This window comes from Tupaia chinensis, unplaced genomic scaffold (genome assembly GCF_000334495.1).
Source record: "Tupaia chinensis unplaced genomic scaffold, TupChi_1.0 Scaffold000257_1, whole genome shotgun sequence".
NCBI lineage: Eukaryota > Metazoa > Chordata > Mammalia > Scandentia > Tupaiidae > Tupaia > Tupaia belangeri.
In genome coordinates this window covers 2000424-2019682 of record NW_006159737.1, presented here as the reverse complement: position 1 = coordinate 2019682, position 19259 = coordinate 2000424, and the positions used below count along the sequence as shown (strand labels likewise).

General features: G+C 38.4%; 1 protein-coding gene across 1 annotated transcript in view; it reads right to left on the bottom strand.

Moving 5' to 3' along the window:
* Positions 1-19259, bottom strand: part of IQUB (IQ motif and ubiquitin domain containing) — a 79728-nt gene that overhangs the window by 51860 nt on the left and 8609 nt on the right. Inside the window, exons 2-6 of the mRNA XM_006149208.2 lie at positions 9806-10214; positions 5644-5778; positions 2010-2171; positions 1763-1935; positions 1416-1571 (exon numbers count right to left, since the gene is read on the bottom strand). Of these exons, the coding sequence (XP_006149270.1) occupies positions 1416-1571; positions 1763-1935; positions 2010-2171; positions 5644-5778; positions 9806-10211 (1032 nt within the window). The 5' untranslated portion in view covers positions 10212-10214. The remainder of the gene's footprint in view (positions 1-1415; positions 1572-1762; positions 1936-2009; positions 2172-5643; positions 5779-9805; positions 10215-19259) is intronic.

Below are 19259 nucleotides of genomic sequence, written 5' to 3'. Positions count from 1 at the left end.
TTTTTGCTACAGAGTGCATGTGCTCACCTGAGAGAAACATAGAAGGCGAGATATCACACCCTAAGGGGGTATGGCCATGTAACAATCCCTTCCCCTCCATTCTGCTCTCAGGATTTTGGACATGCACACATGCGCCCAGCCTGAGTTTCAGGTCACCAGGTTCAAAACTCAAATTGCAGTCAGCCAAGTGGGAGTCCAGCACCTTAACCACTATGCCACCTGCTGGTCCCTTAACTTTTTTCTTAAGGATACAGGATCCTAGTTCAATTCACAGTCCAGACCTGATGTTGACTCATTTACACAGAGCCTTGTTTGCATTGAGACCATAAAGATGCAGCTGGTTCCACAGTGCTGGAAACCACATGGCTGATCCTAGGTTTGGATCCCAAGGCTATGACTAACTAATGGGCTAGAGGAAAGGGATTGTGGCATAAAGAGACTATGTTGAAGGTATTTCCCCTCTCTCTCTTTCTCTAAAGCATGCTTTTTCTTATGAAATAAATAAAATAAACTTTAAAAAAGTAAAAATAAAAATGCTGCTTCACTTAAATTTTATGTAAACTTTACCCCTCCCCTTTTCTCCAAAGTTCTATAGTAACTTCATCTTTACCTTTACGTGGTAAAAAATAGTTTAAGCTAAAAAAGTAAAAAACTCATCAGGCTGGCCATAACTGGCACTGATAACAACGTTGCCAAGTGGTTTTCTGGCGAGTAGTCTCCTTCCAAGGACTCAGTCATTCAAAACTCAAACTGCAGTCAGACTTGCATTTTGTCCTACACATGTCTCTGAAGGTCTTGGGCTGACTGAGCTAGAAATGGACTAGCACTTAAAGCATTTTTTTTTTATTTAAACCACTGTTTTCACATCATTTTTACTCATAGTCAAATGCTAGGAAGTAGCTCCAATCATGTGCTGTCTACAAGAGAGCAAATAGGTTGAAAGTAAAAGGATGAAAAAAAAAATGATAGACCATGCAAACAATAAAATAAAAGCCTTGGAATGGTGATACTAATGTCAAAGAAAACAGACCTTAAGGTCCTACTGGGTTTCCATTAGACTGTAAAATTCTCTAGGTGATTCTGTTGTGACAGGGATAAGTAAGAGACAGAAGTTTGGAGAAGGCTAATCATGGCCAAAGGCAACACATGAAGCACCTGGGTCTTCCTAAAGGAAAGAGACAGATTAGGCACGTTTAGGATTCCAGTTCCTTCTATGGGGGGATATTGGAGATGAAAGCTGCTTTTGTTGCCAATGAAACATGATTCATAATTGATACTCATGTGGGTTCTTTCTGAAGCTAGCATGGCTTAGGGAAACACACACACATGCACATACACACACACACACACACACACAGTAAAAGTGGTTCTTAGGTTTAATTTTTAGTATTCATCCACAATAACAGTCATCTTACCGCTGCTAATCTTTGAGCATGGTATTGTGCCGCTGTAAAGTACGGTCCTGGTGTCATCAGTTTATCAGTCATATTTGATACATACACACCAATTTTAGTCATCTGTGTGGATGTGGTATTTGCGGTCTGTTGAAACTTTCTTTTCTCAAAAACAGTCTAAAATAAAAACATTAAAACATGTAAGTATTCATCAGATACACACACACACATGAGTGAAGAGAGTATTTTCCTACATAGTCCATTTTTCTTTCATTTTAATTCCTACATAAGTCCTTGGGAGAATTAGGGAGAGTCATACGACACAATGCTATAGCTTCGAAATCTAAATGGAAAAGTGAAAATATCACCTGTGTGTCTCTACAAAATACGCTGGTTCTTTCAGAAGTTTTTTTAGGTATTGTTTGTGTCCCGGCATTATGATATTCTATTCCTGTTATTTTATGTCTGAATCCACCAAGAAATGGTTTGTGAAAGTCAGATTTTACAATCTCAACAGCCAACTCCTGGTACTGATCAATGCCTAAGGAGACAAGACCAAGACTGAATGAAAGTTCATCCACAAAGACACAACCAAAAAGACATCAAATAACTCACCAGTTTGCACAAGGACTGTTATGATTTGAGAGACATCACTTAATCCTGGTATTCTTTTAACTGGATATTGATATGGATTTGTAGAAAAGAGTTCCAACTGTACAACTTCCTTTGGCTTAATGCCACGTTCTATTAAAGTTTCATTATTTTTAAGAATTATCCCTAGAATCAGAAATAACATTTTAAGAAGTTTTATAGCAAAGAAATGGTTATTTATTGATTGAGCTTTCTCTTTTCAATTTATAAATAAAATTGTATATATTTATGTAGCATAACATGATGTTCAAATCTATTCTCTTAATAGTTAGGAAATATACAATATATTGCTATTAACTACAGCCATCATGATGTACAATAGTGCTTCAGAAAGAGCTAATTATTATGTCCTCATTTTTAGAGGATGAAAAACATCATCAAAGATACTTGTAGAAGTGCATATCATTTAATTATTAAATATAATATTAATGGTTTCCACCTCTTGCTATAATGTTAATATAGAAAATTCCACAATGGCAAACTCTATAGTGTCATTCTTGAGCAGGAATTCAACATTATAAATAAAGCTACAACTCAACGCATTTAAATGTATAGTAACTATTGACCTCAATAAACACTTAAAAATGAAAATATTCTGTCATATAAACAAAATATTTTTCTATACATTGACTCTAACAAAACATTACATGTAAGTAAATATAAGACATGTCCTTATAGGGGGAAGCATGATCATTTTCATACCCATCCCATTCTCCAGTATAGAAAAGCATACACTCAGAAATCTGAACAGTCCTTCTCTCTATAATTAGAAACATAAATTAATTCATGCCAAGGCGGAGGTAAGCTTCAGCTGTGTGCTGGAAAAGATATACATTGCTTTATTTTTATTTTGAATTGCTCCGACTTCTACTTTATTCTCCCTCCTGCATCCACTGTTAGTATAATCAGTGAATGGACCAATTTTCTTTCTCTCTGCTGAGGGATACAAAAATATAATAATGTTACTAACTACTGTATTGTATCACAGAAACTTTATTGATTAAAAATATATCTCGCCCAGCAGGTGGTGTGGTGGTTAAAGGAGCTGGACTCCAACAGGGCTGACCACAGTTCAAGTACTGGACTTGGTGGCTTGCTATCTCATTCTTTCTTTCTCTCTCTCTCTCTCTCTCTCTCTCTCTCTGTCTCTCTCTGGTCAAATTGAAAAATAATGATAATAAATAAATAAATAATTCTTTTAAGAAAAATCTATATCAAATGTTTAGTCTTCCTAAATTATAAGTAGAAATTTGAACACACAAAAGCTATACTTATTCTTAGAAACCTATCAGACACCATTAGTCTATTTTTTACTGTGTTCAAGAAAGCATATTCTATGTACTCTGAGTTTGAACTTGACAAACTAAATTGTTCAGTAAAAAATTAATATGAATGTCATATAGGCTTTATGATGAGTTTAATCATGGCCCTAAAATATGTCCACATTCCTTCTCCCAGGAGAAGGGATTGCGGCATGATCATCCCCCGTGGGCATGCCTCCTCTCTTTCTCTCTCTCTCTCTCTCTCTCTCTCTCTCTCTCTCTCTCTCTCTCTCTCTCTCTCTCTCTCTCTCTCTCTCTCTCTCTCTCTCTCTCTCTTGTGAGCACACACACTCTCTGGCAAAATTTTTTAAAAGTAAGCTCCAAAAGAAAAGAAAGAATGAAACTCCAGAAACTGGAAAGGCAATCAAGTGGCTTCTCCCCTAGAGCCTCCAGAGAGAGAGAGAGTGGACCTATTAACACCTTGACATCAGTGAAATCAATTTAGAATTTCTACTCCCTGGAACTATAAGAAAAATACACGTGTTGCATTAAGTCAGTAAATTTGTAATTGTCAGTGACAGGAGCCATAGGAAACATATATAGGTTCCCCAAGCTTTCTCCCCTCCTACTTATTTCTATAGTAGACTTAGTACCACCAAAGTTGAGCTCCAGTTCTAGTATTAGAAGAAATCACCCATCTTAGATGATGGTTGATAAGAATCAAGCTCTGTTGTAATTGCTGCTGATATAGGTCTGATCCTCAGTGCTGATGCCTGGCACTTACAGAAAAAAAAAGGGTCAGGAAGCGTATTGACAGAGAGCCTTAATACTACTGGCCAGCTACCACAGTCTCAAAGTGCTGTCACTTCTCTAATTTTAAACTTCACATTTTAGTTAACGTCCAGTAGTTTCTAATTCCCACTTTGGAGGAATATCTACAGTTCAGTTGAGACTCTACCCTTGATCAGCAGCATGACTTTGCATCAATTCCTTAAGTTTTAAGTTCCTTTTCTCAGAAAGAGTTCCTAATAATACCGACTTCCATTGGGTGGTTGCATTGATCAAGTGGTAACCTAGACAACACATTTCATAGGAGTGCTAGCACACAGTACATATTCAATAAATTAACCATCATCATCATTTCTAATAATCACTTACATTTTAGTTTTGTTTCCCCAATCAGGCTTTAATAATCAGTTATAGAATACATAAACATCTTACTTTTGGAGTATATTTATTATGATGGATTTTTTTTAATAGTTTTGAAATTGGATTGATTGTTTTTCTCTGGAAACTTTCTGTGGACATCTTTATAAGTCAATATCAAAAAGTTTCTTTTTTGAAGACATAATTGTGCTATGTTGCAACCCTCCCACCTCAGCCTCCCAAGTCACTGGAACAGGCTCAGGAGACTGTGCCAATCCTTTAGAGTAGGCCAGAACTGGATCCAGTACTTCCACATGACCTCAGGTTCCTGAGAAGCAGCATCTCCCAGCAGGTGCTACCACAGCTTAGCCAAAACAATTTTTAACTAAAATATTAAGATATGTTCATACATATTTATAGGAACATACATTCAAATAAACTATCTTTGTCTGGTTAACTATTGCACTTATAAAAATCATGTCCTCTCATGTAAGAAGGCTGATATAACTCCAGTGGAGTATTCAATACCATCCACAAGTAGATGTTTGTGAACAATGTAAAAATAAATAAATGAAAGAAAAAAAAAGAAAGAAATTTGACATCATGGGAATGTGAAATGATCTCAATGTATGAAATACCAACAAATTGTGTTCAACCTTCTTGTTCTGTGCATTCGCCTTCATCACCTATTTTTTTTCAGTCTCATCTCCTCTCACTCTCCATATATAAACTACCACCAGCCACAGAAAACATCTCGCCCATTTCCCAAAAGTTCCAGGTTTTCTCACTTCCTTGAGAATTAACCCAATATTATCACTTCTATTAAATGAAATGTCGTAGAATCTCCCAACCTCCTTCTCCCTGTTCCCATGGCTTTTAGTGTATATTTTCACTGAAGCATGTACATGTTATATAGTAACTACTGCATTCTTCTTCTTCTTTCTTCCTAGTCTGTAAACTATTGTAATCATGAATTTTGTTTCATGTTTCTTTGTATCTTTAGTTCTTAGCAAGTATCAAGAACAACGTATAACCTCAATAAAAATGTGTAAAATCAATTAATGTATAACCATAATATAATGTTTAAATAGTAAATATCAAGGTATTTCATTTAACAAATTGAAGATCTTGACTGTAAACATGATAAAACTAGGGAGTTCTTGATAAGCTTTATTAGCCTCCAAACTTACCTGAATATCTTAACTGCAGTACATATTCCGGTATACCTAATAACTGTGAAAAGTGATCCTTGAGAAATTTGAAAATGATGTCAACTTTAAAAGGCATTGTAATTTCCTGGCCCACAGGAATAAGTACAATTTTCACTGTAGACAAAAAGAGAAAAGAAAAATTATAGTCAACTATAGCAAGAGTCAGAAACCTATGCCCACAAAGAGGTGCAGAATTCTGGGCTGACTTTGATCACATGGAATCCAGGCCGCTGGTGCCACATTTCCCCACTGCATCCTGATGATAAGAGTAACTTTTTTATTTTATATAAGGAAAGGTGATCAGCATTCAATTGCAACCTTTTTCTTTGAAAATTAACCCTTAATCTTGAGAATTAGCATTAACGTTCAACACCTGATATAGATTGTTCAGCTATAGGCATAGAAAACATCTTAGAAAATGAAGCATTTTTCTATAGTGAGTATAGAAAAGGGAGACCTTGAGATAGAGGTCTTGAACCTGGAACTTAGAAATGCCCTGTAACTACTTTTCACAAAAATAGATATTATACCCATTCTATAATATGGGGATCAAAATCCTCACATGGTGGGCCTGCCCCCTACCACAATTGTTAGATTCTGTGCCTAAAAAGCTAGATCCCGCATGGCAGACTGTGGCCTGGCAGTTTGAAAAATATACCAGGAGTATGTGTGTGTGCCCTAAATCCTCACAAGATAGAGAATTATAGTAAAAAGGGTTGCAGTGTGACCATGCTCCATTGGGAGGTGATTTCTCTCTTTTTCTCTCTCTCTTTCTGGAGAGTGCAAATGCCCTCTGGTAATTAAAAATAAAAAGTTATTCTTACATTATAAGGATAAAAATTATTGTATAATCATTATTTCTTTACCATTTATAGGAGGGGAAATACAGTATTTCAAAACACATCAATAAGATAGACTTTTTCTTTTAATCTATAGACTTACTTATAGCTAAATGGGACATTTATCAATAATCCCATCACATGGGAATCAGCAGTTAGTGTAATGGCTATGTCGCTGGACTCCCACAGTCGACCACAGTTCGCGTCTCTGACCCGGTGGCTTAAAACTCAAGCCGGGCGCATGTGCGTGCATGCCCAAGATCCCAAGAGGAGAATAGAGGAGAAAGGATTGTGGCGTGACCATCCCCCCTGGAGAAGGATTTCTCGCTTTCTGTCTCTATGTCTCTCTGTCTGTCTGGCGAGTGCACGTGCCCTATAGCGAAAATCTCTCCAAAAAACTAAAAAAAGAAATAATCCCATCACAAAATTTAAGGAGGCATTGGTAATGCTTGGGTTCATGGGATTTGTTAAAACTTGTTTACATAGTTCTCTAACAACAAAGATGTCAAAATTGTCAAAAAGCGATTTTAATTGTTTTATGGATACAAAAAGCTATGATTTATATACTTTTTTTAGGGAAAAGCAGAGAGTTTATTGAAGGAGAGGGAAAGAAAAAACAGTACTCCCAAGAAGAAGGGAGAGGCCCCGGAAAATGGGTTGCTGAGGAAAAACTGAGGTGGGAGGTGTTTTGTTTTGTGTCATTTTTTAATTATTTATTTAATTTATTTATTTATGTATTTTAATTTGACCAGAGAGAGAGAGAAGGAAAGTGAGAAAGCAAGTCACCAGGTCTGGGAGTCAAACTATGCTTGGCCATGTGGGAGTCCAGTACTTCAACCACCACACCACCTGCCAGCTCCGAAGTGGGAGGTTTTAATCTTGGTAAAGAAAAGTTTTGTCTGGGCCTATGATTCGTATACTTTAGAACTTTTATAATAGTGGAATTCTTTTTTTTAATTTTTCCATTTTTTTTTAAATGCCAGAAGGTGTGTGTATAAGAGAGACAGACAGAGAGAAAGAAAGCACTCCCCAACAGGGTCTAGCCATGCCACAATCCTTTTCCTCTAATTCTTCATCTCGTCAGGATCATGGGCATGCATGTGCATCTGGAATACAAGCCACCAGAATTGGGCCTCAAACTCTGGTCACTCATGTGGGATAGTACTTAGGCACTGTGCTATGAGGCTGGTCCAATAGTGAATTTTTAAGCTTTGAGAAGGAGAATTATGTGAAGGGATTGGAGGACTTCAGGAAGTATGTACCAAGACAACTTTATTTTTTTAATCATCATGTATTTGTTATAAATGATATTACCAGGGGATAATAGAAATGTCCAAAAATGGGCTGGATGGGCACATTGAAATCCCAAAATGTTCAGGAGGCAGGGCAAGAGGATGCCTGAGTCTAAGAGTTCTTGGCTGTAGTGCATTAGGCCAATCAGTGTCCACACTAGGTTGATTATCAATATGGTGACCTCCTGGGAGAGGGGAGATCACCAAAACTGGGAGCCAGATGGTGGCACAGTAGTAATGCAACTAATAAGAACGGCCTCAGGGTGCTCCCGAGCCCTCCCTGTGTATGCCAGGTGTGTGTGCACATGGCCATGATCCCGGCTAGCTGAGGTTGAGAGTGTGGCACGGCATAAAGACCCTGTTGGGAATGCCTGTCTCTGCCTCTCTATCTCTTTCTCTGTGTGTGTGTGTGTGTGTGTGTGTGTGTGTCTGTGTGTGTGTCTGTGTGTGTGAAGGAAGAAATAAATAAATAAACTTAAGAAAAAAAGAAAAATCTAGAGTCGATTAGTAGCATAATGGTTAAGGAGGCCATATTCCTGGGTATTTGGAGTCCTAGACCCCACAGCCTGAGGAACACATCTGGTAAACATGTGCAAATGTACTCAAAATACTGAGTAGAATGGAGAAGGTATTGCAGTATGGCCATCCCCGGGGTGGGAGCGGGAATTACATTTTTACTTTCTCTCTCTTCCTCCCTGCGTATGCACACAATAACAAAATCTAAAAAAGAAAAGAAAAAGAAAAGAAAAAAATCTAAAAATTGAACCCCAGACCACGGCCTGGTGGTTAAGGGAACTGGATCCCACACGGCCAACTGTGCAGTTTGAATCCCAAACCTGGTGGCTTGAAAAACACAACGAATGTACACACAAGCATGCCCAAAATCCTGAAAAGAGAAAAATAGAGAAGTGCTTGCAGCAGAACCACATCCCATGAGAGGTACTTTCTCTGTCTCTCTCTCTCTCTGTCTCTCTCTCTCTCTTTGTTTCTCTCTCTCTCTCTGGTGAATACATTGCCCTATGGCAAATTAAAATAAAACAGAACAAAACCAAACAAAACTCGACAGAAGGAAAAAGAATCGTCAGTGAGGCATGCGAGCAGAACCGTCCTCTGCAGTACCACTACCTGATTGTTGCTCCCCCTCTGCTCCGGTACCAAGACTGTCATACTAACTATACACCATCAACATTATTTTGTGCATGTCTTTAAAATTAAGCTACAATAAAATATAATCGTGATTTTTCTGAAGCTAAATATAAGGTTAATCATACGCAGATCCTACAAATATGTAAAGCATCATAATATGTGGAGCGAGTACTGGATACGAAACTAGGAAATCTGGAGTCAGGTTCTCATATCACCTCTTGCTAGCTATGTACAATTAACTCTAAATTGATATGCAAAAAAAATTCCAATTATAATCAAGAATTTCTCTGTCATTTTTAGGTCCCCTGGACATTTAAAAAACCTATTTAATTTAAAAATATAAACAGGGTCCAGCAGTCAGCATAATGGCTATGTTGCTGGACTCCCATATAGTTGACCATGGTTTGAGTCCTGGACCTGGTGACTTAAACCCATGCCAGGCGCATATGCATGCATGCCCAAGATCCCCAGAGGAGAATGGAGGATAAGGGATTGCGTCGTGGCCGTCCCCTCGGGGAGGGGGGATTTCTCGCTTTCTGTCTCTCTGCCTCTCTGTCTTTCTGAAGCAAGCGCACGTACCCTATAGTAAAAACCTCTCCAAAAAAAAAAGTAAAAATATAAACAAATATTGATTTAAAATTTAATGATGCTTACTTATGGGGTAAATAGATATTGTAGGATAGAGAAGTTGTCACACACAGTTAAGAGAGTCAGAGAGTCAAGCAGTGTAACTCTAAAAGTTTGATGGATAAGGGAAAGTATAACGAGATCAATTTTAAAAATACTTCAAGTAAAAGTAAGCAAGAAAAAACAACCATTCTTCAAAATGGGGAAACGAAATAGCCCATCTTCCCTAGGTAATACCTATTGCTGAAGAGTCTTTCACTGATTCTTGCAAAGACTTCTTTATAGCCTTTATTTTATCCAGAAATGTGAGATTGTCGTCATTTAGATTCTGTGTGTCTAACTGTGTCTCAGATTCCCCATAATATTCTGAGGTGTATGAAACCTGACTAGATGGCATAACTTCTTCCACGAGTTCTTCATCTCCTGGTTCCTGGCTTGGAAAGCTAAAGACATTTTCCTCCATAGCAGGTATTTCCTGGCCCTCATCAAACGTTTCTACTTCAGATTCATGTTCATCAGCTTCGTCTGTGTCTGGAAGCTCCTCTGAGATAACTGGAATATTGATAGTATTAGAAGTGTCATCTCTTTCTTCTGTTGAATTCACCGTATTCTGATTATCAAACTCTTCCTCTTCATCAGACATTTTCTGAATCAAGAAGAATAAACATATTTACATATGCAGAGAAGTTTCCATATCAAATATCAAACTCATTGCTGGTACAGAGTAAAGTTCTTAATATACTACAATATTGTTCTTTTTTTTTTTTCAAAAAATTCTGATTATCTTGGTGAGAACATCAGATAAAAAACACTGGTGAATTTTTAATAAAAAACGCCACAGAAAATAAAAATGAATGATCCCAAAACTCTCAACTCAATAAATTTAAGAGAAATATTCTTTGAAGAACATACAGCAAAATAATTTCTTATTCAATGAGAAGCAACTGTGAAAACAAGATGCTTTGAATTACTTTTCTTCTGAATACAAAGCTGACATAAGATTTACGTTTCTGGATTACAAATTATTAAGAGCTCCAAGGAACCAACAGCTAGCAGTACCCTGGATAGAACACTCCTTGCAATAACTCTGCTTTTACAAATTGTAGCAGAGTTGTTTAGTGACCTTTGACCCCCCAAACAAGTATAATAATGAAAATGTGGACTGAGTTTGAACCTGACTAAAGCCAGAACTCAGCAGCCAAAAGTTTGGCTTAAGAGATGATGACAGCATCTAGAAGCTTAGTCCAGTGTGCCAAGGACATCCCAGAGCTAGGCTGCAGAGGCAGGAGTTGGATCAGAGCAGTGAGGAGCCAACACAGCAGGTAGCCAGCAATATAAAATAGGGCACTATAAAGATACATGTGATTAAATTTAAATGTTTTAAAAATATTTAAAGTAATATTTTTAAAAAAGATAAAATAGGGAAGGTAGCCCTGAGGACAGATTTCTATGGCAACAACTGAGAGAATATTAAATTTTAGAAGGCCAACAGGTGGCATGGAGATTAAGGCACTGGATCTCACATGGCTACCTATGCATTCAAGTCCAGAACTTGGCAGCTTGAAGATTATGTTGTGTGTGTGTGCGTGTGTGAGTGTATGTGTGTGTGTGTGCTCTAAGTTCTAAGGAAACTGGTGGAGAAGGGATTCTGGCATGGTCATCCCACAATGGAGCTTAATGGCCTGATTTGAAATAGAATATCACAAAGAAGCCCTAACTCCTAACTCCTTACATTTCTACCTAGTAGATTATCCTTCTTCCAATATGGCCAAGATAGCGTATTCTAACACAGCAACAGTAACAAAATCATGAACTTGCTAAACACAACTAGAAAAATTAAAAGATAAACCATAAACTGGGTGATAATTTGCAAAACACATCTGATAAAGGACCTGTATATAGATCACAAGAGGATTAATACAGTAAGAAACAATAACACACACACACACACACACACACACACACACACAAAGTAAAAGATTTAAACAGTTCACCAAAGATATATACAGAAGACAAACAGGTCCAGCAACAGGTTGAGGCAAATGAGGCACCTGCTAATGCTCTTTGCACTTAAACTTGAGAGTGCCTATCTCCCCAGATTGGAACCTAGATGTCTCATTTACCTCATTCCAGTCCCAGCCTGGAGAGCAAGCACATAAAAAAAATATGCTTAATATTATTAGTCATTAGAAAAATGCAACTTCAATTCACAATAAGATAGCACTGAATACCTACTAGAAAAAATTAAAATAACATATTTTTCAATAATTATTTTATTTTTATTTATTCATTCTTTTTTTTTTTTTTAATTTGACCAGAGAGAGACAGAGGTTGAGAGTGAGAGAGAGAGGAAGTGAGAAAGTAAGCCACCAGATTCAGGACTTGAACCCTGGTCGGCCATGTGGGAGTGTCCAACACCTTAATCACCATGCCACCTGTTGGTCCCAAAATAACATATTTTTTAAACCCAACAATAATAAGCCCTAGTGAGTGAGTATGAAGACAACTGGAGCTCTCAGATCTTGATGGAGCAAATGAAAACTGGCATAGCATTTGGGATAAGGGTCTGTGAATTTTTGTATAAATATACACTTAATATTTGACCCAGTAATCTGTCTTGTCACCACGTGGAATGAAAGCACTCACTAGTACAAAACTTGTACACAGGTGTCTATAGCTAACTTAGTCTTAATCACCAAAGAATAGCAACAATACAAATTCCCTGAGGAATGACTTCACATACTATGACACACTCATAAAATAGAATACCAGCATCAATTAAAAAAATTACTACACACAACATGAATGAACTTCAAATGAATTTGTACTAAGTGAAGAAGTCAACTCTAAGGCTATCTACTGTAAGATTCAGTCTTATATGGCTGAATTGTCTATATGACAAATTATAGGGTAAGAAAATTTATCAAACCCAAGGATTAAGGGTAGAAATTAATTACAGAAGGATATGAGAAAATGTTCATGTGATGGAACTATTTAAAATCTCAACTACGATAATGATTACATAAATTTTATGTGTTTATTAAAATACATAGCACTCCACGGTAAAAAAAAAAGAAGGTAAATTTTGGGAACAGCAGATGGCATAATGTTTACGTGGTCTGACTCCCACATAGTTAACTATGGTTCAAGTCTAAAACTCATACCAGACACATGTGCGTGCATGCCCAAAATCTCAAGAGGAGATGGAGAGTGGATTGCAGTGTGGCGGTCCCCCCGGGGGGGTGATTTCTTGCTTTTGTCTCTCTGTCCCTCTCTGTCTCTCCAGCAAGTACAGGTACCCTATAGCAAAAATCTCACAAAAAAATTAAAAATGTAAATTTTACTGTGTCTAAAATATGCCTTAATAGAAAAATGAAATAAAGAATAGAAGCAATAATACTATTTACAGTTGTAAAAAGAAAGCAAGCTATCAAGACTAACACTAAAGAAATTCAACAATATAAACACAATAATTTATTCTGGTCAGAAAAAAAGGTAACTGATTCCAGATGTAAAATCAGAGCTGCAGAAAACAATAAATAAATCTAAATGACAAATGGTTGGATAAAAATAATGTCATAAAGTCGCAGACACATACAAACACACAGGCAAAAGTAAGCATCAATCGTATAACACATCTGCTGTGAAGGGTGAAAATGCTGAAAAGAGTGTTTGCCTTATAATCATGAAGCTGTACATGAGCTTCATGTGGTTTTCTCACTGTGTGCTATATTTAACAATAAAAAAGCTAAACTAAAAAAGGGGGGTACTCTTGATGGTCATATGAATACCTTACAGTATATATTAAGTAAAACAAAGAAAGAAGGTGGAATAAACATATGTATTTGGATTTGCTTCTATCTGAATAAGGAGACACTGTAGAAAGTGTGAAAGAAACTAATAAAGCTAGTTACTTGACAGGGGCAAGGTGAGTGAGGAGTAATAGACAGAACAAGAGTGGGCACCAGGGCTAGCAGGTGATGCAGTGGTTAAGGCCTGGACTCCCACATGGCATAGCAGAAAGCATGATCTCCACATGCATATATTATAGTATCCCCATGCTCCCAAGTCCTACAGAGACAATATGAGCATCCTTACTAAATAGCAACAGGCCAATTAGATGCTCCACACACAGTGGGTTTGCGTCACAGTCGAGGAACCTCCAATGCAGAAACAGTCATTCTTTATAATGGACTACAAGCAAATCTTCCCCAGAGGAAAATACTATTGTCATTATGCTAGAAACAGATAAATCTGACCTCTGACCTAGAAAGGGACACTACCTCATTCATCCAAGGTTGGTCAGTATACAAATATCTTTGAAAAGATAGTCCAAAATAAAACTGTTGGTTCCTCTTAAGCAGCAAAGCAAGAGAACCATGAATAATTATCTCCCACAAAGAATAAATACCATCTGTCAACCAGCACTAAGTAGCCTTTGAGAGTCAGCATCTTGTGATTATTCTCATAGCTATTTAGTAAGGAAGCCCATTTCACAATGGCAACTACACTGTCTCTCATACAGCCAGCAGGAGCTATGCTTGCTCATCTATGCTTGGAAATGTTGTCAGAGTCTTTCTGACAGTACCCAGTATGAATAAGGCCCCAGTTAATGGCTCATAACATTTATAAGAACTCCCTGAGTAATCACCTAAAGAGGAAGTTGTGACTACATCCAATTAAGTTGGAAAAGGACTAAACCAGCTTGGATATTCACCAAGGCAATAGATCCCATTGTCCTTCAGACAATAAGTTTCCTAACTATAACATGCGTAAATTACATCCAATGGTATGATTAACAAATATATTACATAATCAAGTAATGTTTATCTTTCTGGAGTCATCTTAATTCTTCTCTTTCTCTCACCCATTATCTAGTCACTCAACAAGCACTGTCAATATTAACTTTAAAACTGGATCTCAGCCTACTTCTTTTTTTTTTTTTTAGAGGTTTTTGCTATAGGGTGTGTGCGCTCGCCAGACAGACAGAGAGAGACAGAGAGACAGAAAGTGAGAAATCATCCCCCAGGGGGGATGGTCACGCCACAATCCCTTCTCCTCCATTCCCCTCTCTGCATCTTGGGCACACACACACATGCACCCAGCGTGAGTTTTAAGCCACCGGGTCCGAGACTTGAACCACGGTCGACTACGTGAGAGTTCAGCGACATAGCCATTATGCTAACTGCTGGTCCCCTCAGCCTACTTTTGTCCATCATTCTGTCATATTTTCATACTACTACTCCAGAAGTCTCTTAGCTGGTCATCTTATTTCATTCCTGAACACTTCCCACAACAAAAAAATAATAATTCATGCAACAGTTGGATAAATACTATTTAAGTAAATCAGATCATATCACTGTCATATTTAAACAGCTCTAGAATAAAATCCAAAATCCTCACCATGGCCTTCAAGATCCTAAATGATAGCCCCTGCCTCCCTCTCTGACCTTAACATGTAACCATGCCCTTTCTTACTATAAGTGGGCTGATTTCCTCTTTGGGGCTTTTGCATTTTCGGTTTCTTCTGTCAAAAATGGTTACCAGGGGACCAGCAGTTAGTGTAATGGCTATGTCGCTGGACTCCCACGTAGTCAACCGTGGTTCGAGTCCCAGCCCTGGTAGCTTAAACTCACGCTGGGCGCGTGTGCATGCGTGCCCAGGATCCCAAGAGAACAGAAGAGAAGGGATTGCAGTGTGGCCATCCCCCCCTGGGGGGTGATTTCTTGCTTTCTGTCTCTCTGTCTCTCTCTTTCTGGTGAGCGCATGCGCCCTATAGCAAAACCCTCTCCAAAAAAAAAGACTGTGTTACCAGGACCAACAGTTGCCATAGTAGCAAGGGTGCTAGACTCCCAGGTAGTAGATCGAGGTTCAAGTCCTGGAGTAAGCAGGTTCAAACTCACACAGGTGCATGTGTGTGTGCCTAAATCCCAAGAGGAGAATGGAGGAGAAGGGACTCCTGGATGGCCATCCACCCGAGGGGTAATTTCTCACTTTCTCTCTGGCGACTACATGCACCCTATAGCAAAAATGTCTCTCAAAAAAAAAAAAAAAAAGAATGGGTTACCATAAATCTTTATGACTAATTCCTTCTAATCCTCCAGGTTCTGGTTCAAATGCAACTTCTCTTGGAAGGCTTCCCTAATAATACTTCCTATTGTACTTTCTTCATAAGTTTAATCACTGTTGAAAACTACGGTTTAATCATTCACTTACTGTGTGTTGTCTATCATCCCCTCTAGAATAATGCTTTCATTGGAAGAAGAATCTTTTCTGCCTTATTAATGCTGCTCCTCCACATCCAGAAACAGGTCTGACAATTACTATGTGCTTGAAAATCTTGACTTTGATATATAATGTTATAAATATAAGATATAAAGATCAACATTATGAAATCTGTTAATATAATTTATTATATTAACTGACCAAAGGAGAAAAACCATTGTCTACATGTATGCCAAAAATTAATAAATATTCCTCATTTGTTAAAGCAATGAGCTAAAAAGAATCATTTTTTTCTTATAAAGGGTATATATTTATAATCTTAACCTTAGTTAAACATTAGGAGCATTCTACTAAAGTTAGGAACAAAAAGGAAGATTCCTGCTATCACTGCTTTTAAACAGTGTTAAGGAAAAAAGGATGAGGTATAAATATTTGAAAGATGGTGACAAAATGTTTTCATTTCTTTGAATCCTTTCAACTTGGAAAACCAAATAGATACAAACTTCCATTATTAAATGAAATACTCAGAAATCAGTATGGGCCAATTTCTCCATCTATGTTACCACCCCCCCTCAACAAAAAAGCCTTGCCTATGCTGAATTTATTCATACATATATATATGTATACATATATATATATATATTTGTTATGCTTTGCTTTTTTGGGGAGGAGAGGTTTTTGCTTTGCACTCGCCAGAAAGAGAGAGAGATACAGAGAGAGAGAAAGCAAGAAATCACCCCAGGGGGGATGGCCATGCAACAATCCCTTCTCCTCCATTCTGCTCTCGGGATCTTGGGCACACATGCACACGCACCCGGCGTGAGTTTAAGCCACCGGTTCTGGGACTCGAACCACAGTTGACTACATGGGAGTCCAGTGACATAGCCACTACGCCAACTGCTGGTCCCAGATTCTGGATATATTTTGAAGACAAAATTGAAAGAATTTGGTGAGGGACTAGATAGAAACTGTGAAACAAAGAAAGGAATTAGGACACTGCTAATGTTTAGCCTGGAGCAACTGGAAGGATAGAGGTGAACTTACAGAAATGAGGAAAACTGCAAATAATGCAGGCTTGGCTTGGCAAGTGGGTGGGAGTTAGATAGACCACAGTTTGGTTTGGGGCATGCCAAGTTCAAGATACCCACTGGACAATCAATGGTAGTTTGGAGTTCTGAGAAGAAGCTGGTCTGAAAATAGAAATGGGAGATCAGAAGTCTATAAACGGTATTTAAAGCCATGCAATGTGAAATCAGTGTAAGTCAAAAAGAGAAGCCATATAGAAAAAGTGGTACTGGATAATCAATACCCCTCTCCCTTCCTGTCAATGCAACTGCTCACACGCATTACTTGCTGTGGTTTCTAAGGCATTTAGTCATGCACTAGTTTCATATATTAAATGTCTTGACTTACTCTTTATATATTAACTCCTTATAAGCAAGATACTACTGTTTACAGTTCTCTATAAACTGCAACATTCATTTATGGTAGTACCTATAGCTCAGAAGAAGCCCTTAATTAATGATATGAATAAGTGGCCAAAACAATTACATTAAAAAGTTTTCAAGTTGTTCGTTGTTTTCAAAGAAGGTGACTGCCAATTATCTTTATAACAATTAGCAGTGCCAAGTATCTATTCAACCTAAAAATAAGAAATTTCAAGGTGTCTAAATCATAAAATCATAGAGATTATAGAACATAAAAGAATGCACTGCAAAGTATAGTGGTTCTTGGGAGTCGACTCTGGACCCATGCTGCCTGGGTTTGAATCCTGAGTTAGAAGTCTCCACTATGGGCCCTGGGTGTCTGAAATGTTTTGGGTATGTCGGAAGTGGAAAGCTATGACCACTGATTTCCCGAGCCATTTTTCAAGGTTGAGTTGCAATAAGAAACCATGAAAATTAAGATAACACCTTTCTGGAAACAAAAGTAGGATGCCTTTGATTTACCATAAAAACACTAAAAGCCTCACCTGTAGACACACCTGGATTGCCCCAGTAGAATTTGGGGAACACAGGAAACTGGCCCAAACTTGGAGCCCTGGCTACTTCTTTTACCACGAATCCTTTGTCTCTGACTCAGCACCCAATAAGCAGTGACAGGATAACTTATTAGCTTACAAATACAGTAAAATACCAAAGCCCTCACTGTTCTTGATATTACTAGCTATGTGACTTTGAAATATCTTGGTTTCTTGACCTCTCAAAATCTCATTACGTCACTTGCAAAATGAATGAGGGTGCATGCTCTCACCAAAGACATATAGAGAGTACAGGACTGGACAGGGGGAGAAAGCAACCCCACAAGGTGTCACTCTGCAATCCCTTCTGCTCCATTTCTCCATCCTGTCAGGATTTGAAGCATGCACATACACATGTCCCCGATGTTCCTCAAGCAACCAGGGCTGGGGTTTGAACCAAGGTCAACCATGTGGAATCTGATTCCCCTAACTACTAGGCCACACAATCAACTTGTAAAATGGGATATTAATAGTTTCAAATTCAAAGGTTCTTGGAAGGATTAAATAACAAATATAAGGTACTTAGTCAACTGTCTGGCACACACTAAGCTTAATAAATGTTAGCTAACTACCAATAAATATATATATTTTTTAATTTCCAAAAGGCAGGACCAGAAGATGTCATAGTCTTTAAGGAGCTGGATTCCCACGTGGTCAACTGCAGTTTATACACCAGCCATAGGTGCAAGTATGCCTAAAATCCTCAGAAGAGAATGAAGCACACATGCCCTATTGCAAAAATATTTTTTTTTTGAGAAGTTTTGCTATAGGGCATGTGCGCTCGCCAGAAAGACAGAGGGAGACAGAGAGACAGAAAGTGAGAAATCACCCCCGGGGGGATGGCCATGCCACAATCCTTCTCCATTCTCCTCTCAGGATCTTGGGCACGCATATTCACATGCCTGGCATGAGTTTAAGCCACTGGGTCCGGGACTCGAACCGCGATGGACTACATGGGAGTCCAGTGACACAGCCATTATGCCAACTGCTGGTCCCAGCAAAAATCTCTTAAAAATAAAACAAAATTTCCAAAAGGCTGGGGCCAGACAATGGTGTGGTGCTTAAGGTGGCTGGATACCACATGGCTGACTATGCGGTTTGAGTCCAGACCCAGCAGCTTGAGAAACATCAGGCACATGTAGATGCATGACCAAAATTCTAAGAGGAGAATGGTTGAGGAAGGACTGAGGTATGACCAAGGGGTGCTTTCACCCTTTCCCTCTCTTGATCTCTCTCTGTCTCTCTCCAGTTAGCACACATGCCCTATAGCAAATTTGTTTAAAAAAAAAACAAACATTTTTTGAAGACCAAAAGGTTAATGATAAATGTACATTAATAATGTCTCAGAGGGGCGCGGGGCACCCGGCGGAAGCCGCGCGGGGCGCGGGAGCTCATGCCCCCGGAGCGGCGGCGCCCGCCAACGAAAGAAAGGCCCCGCCGGAGCAG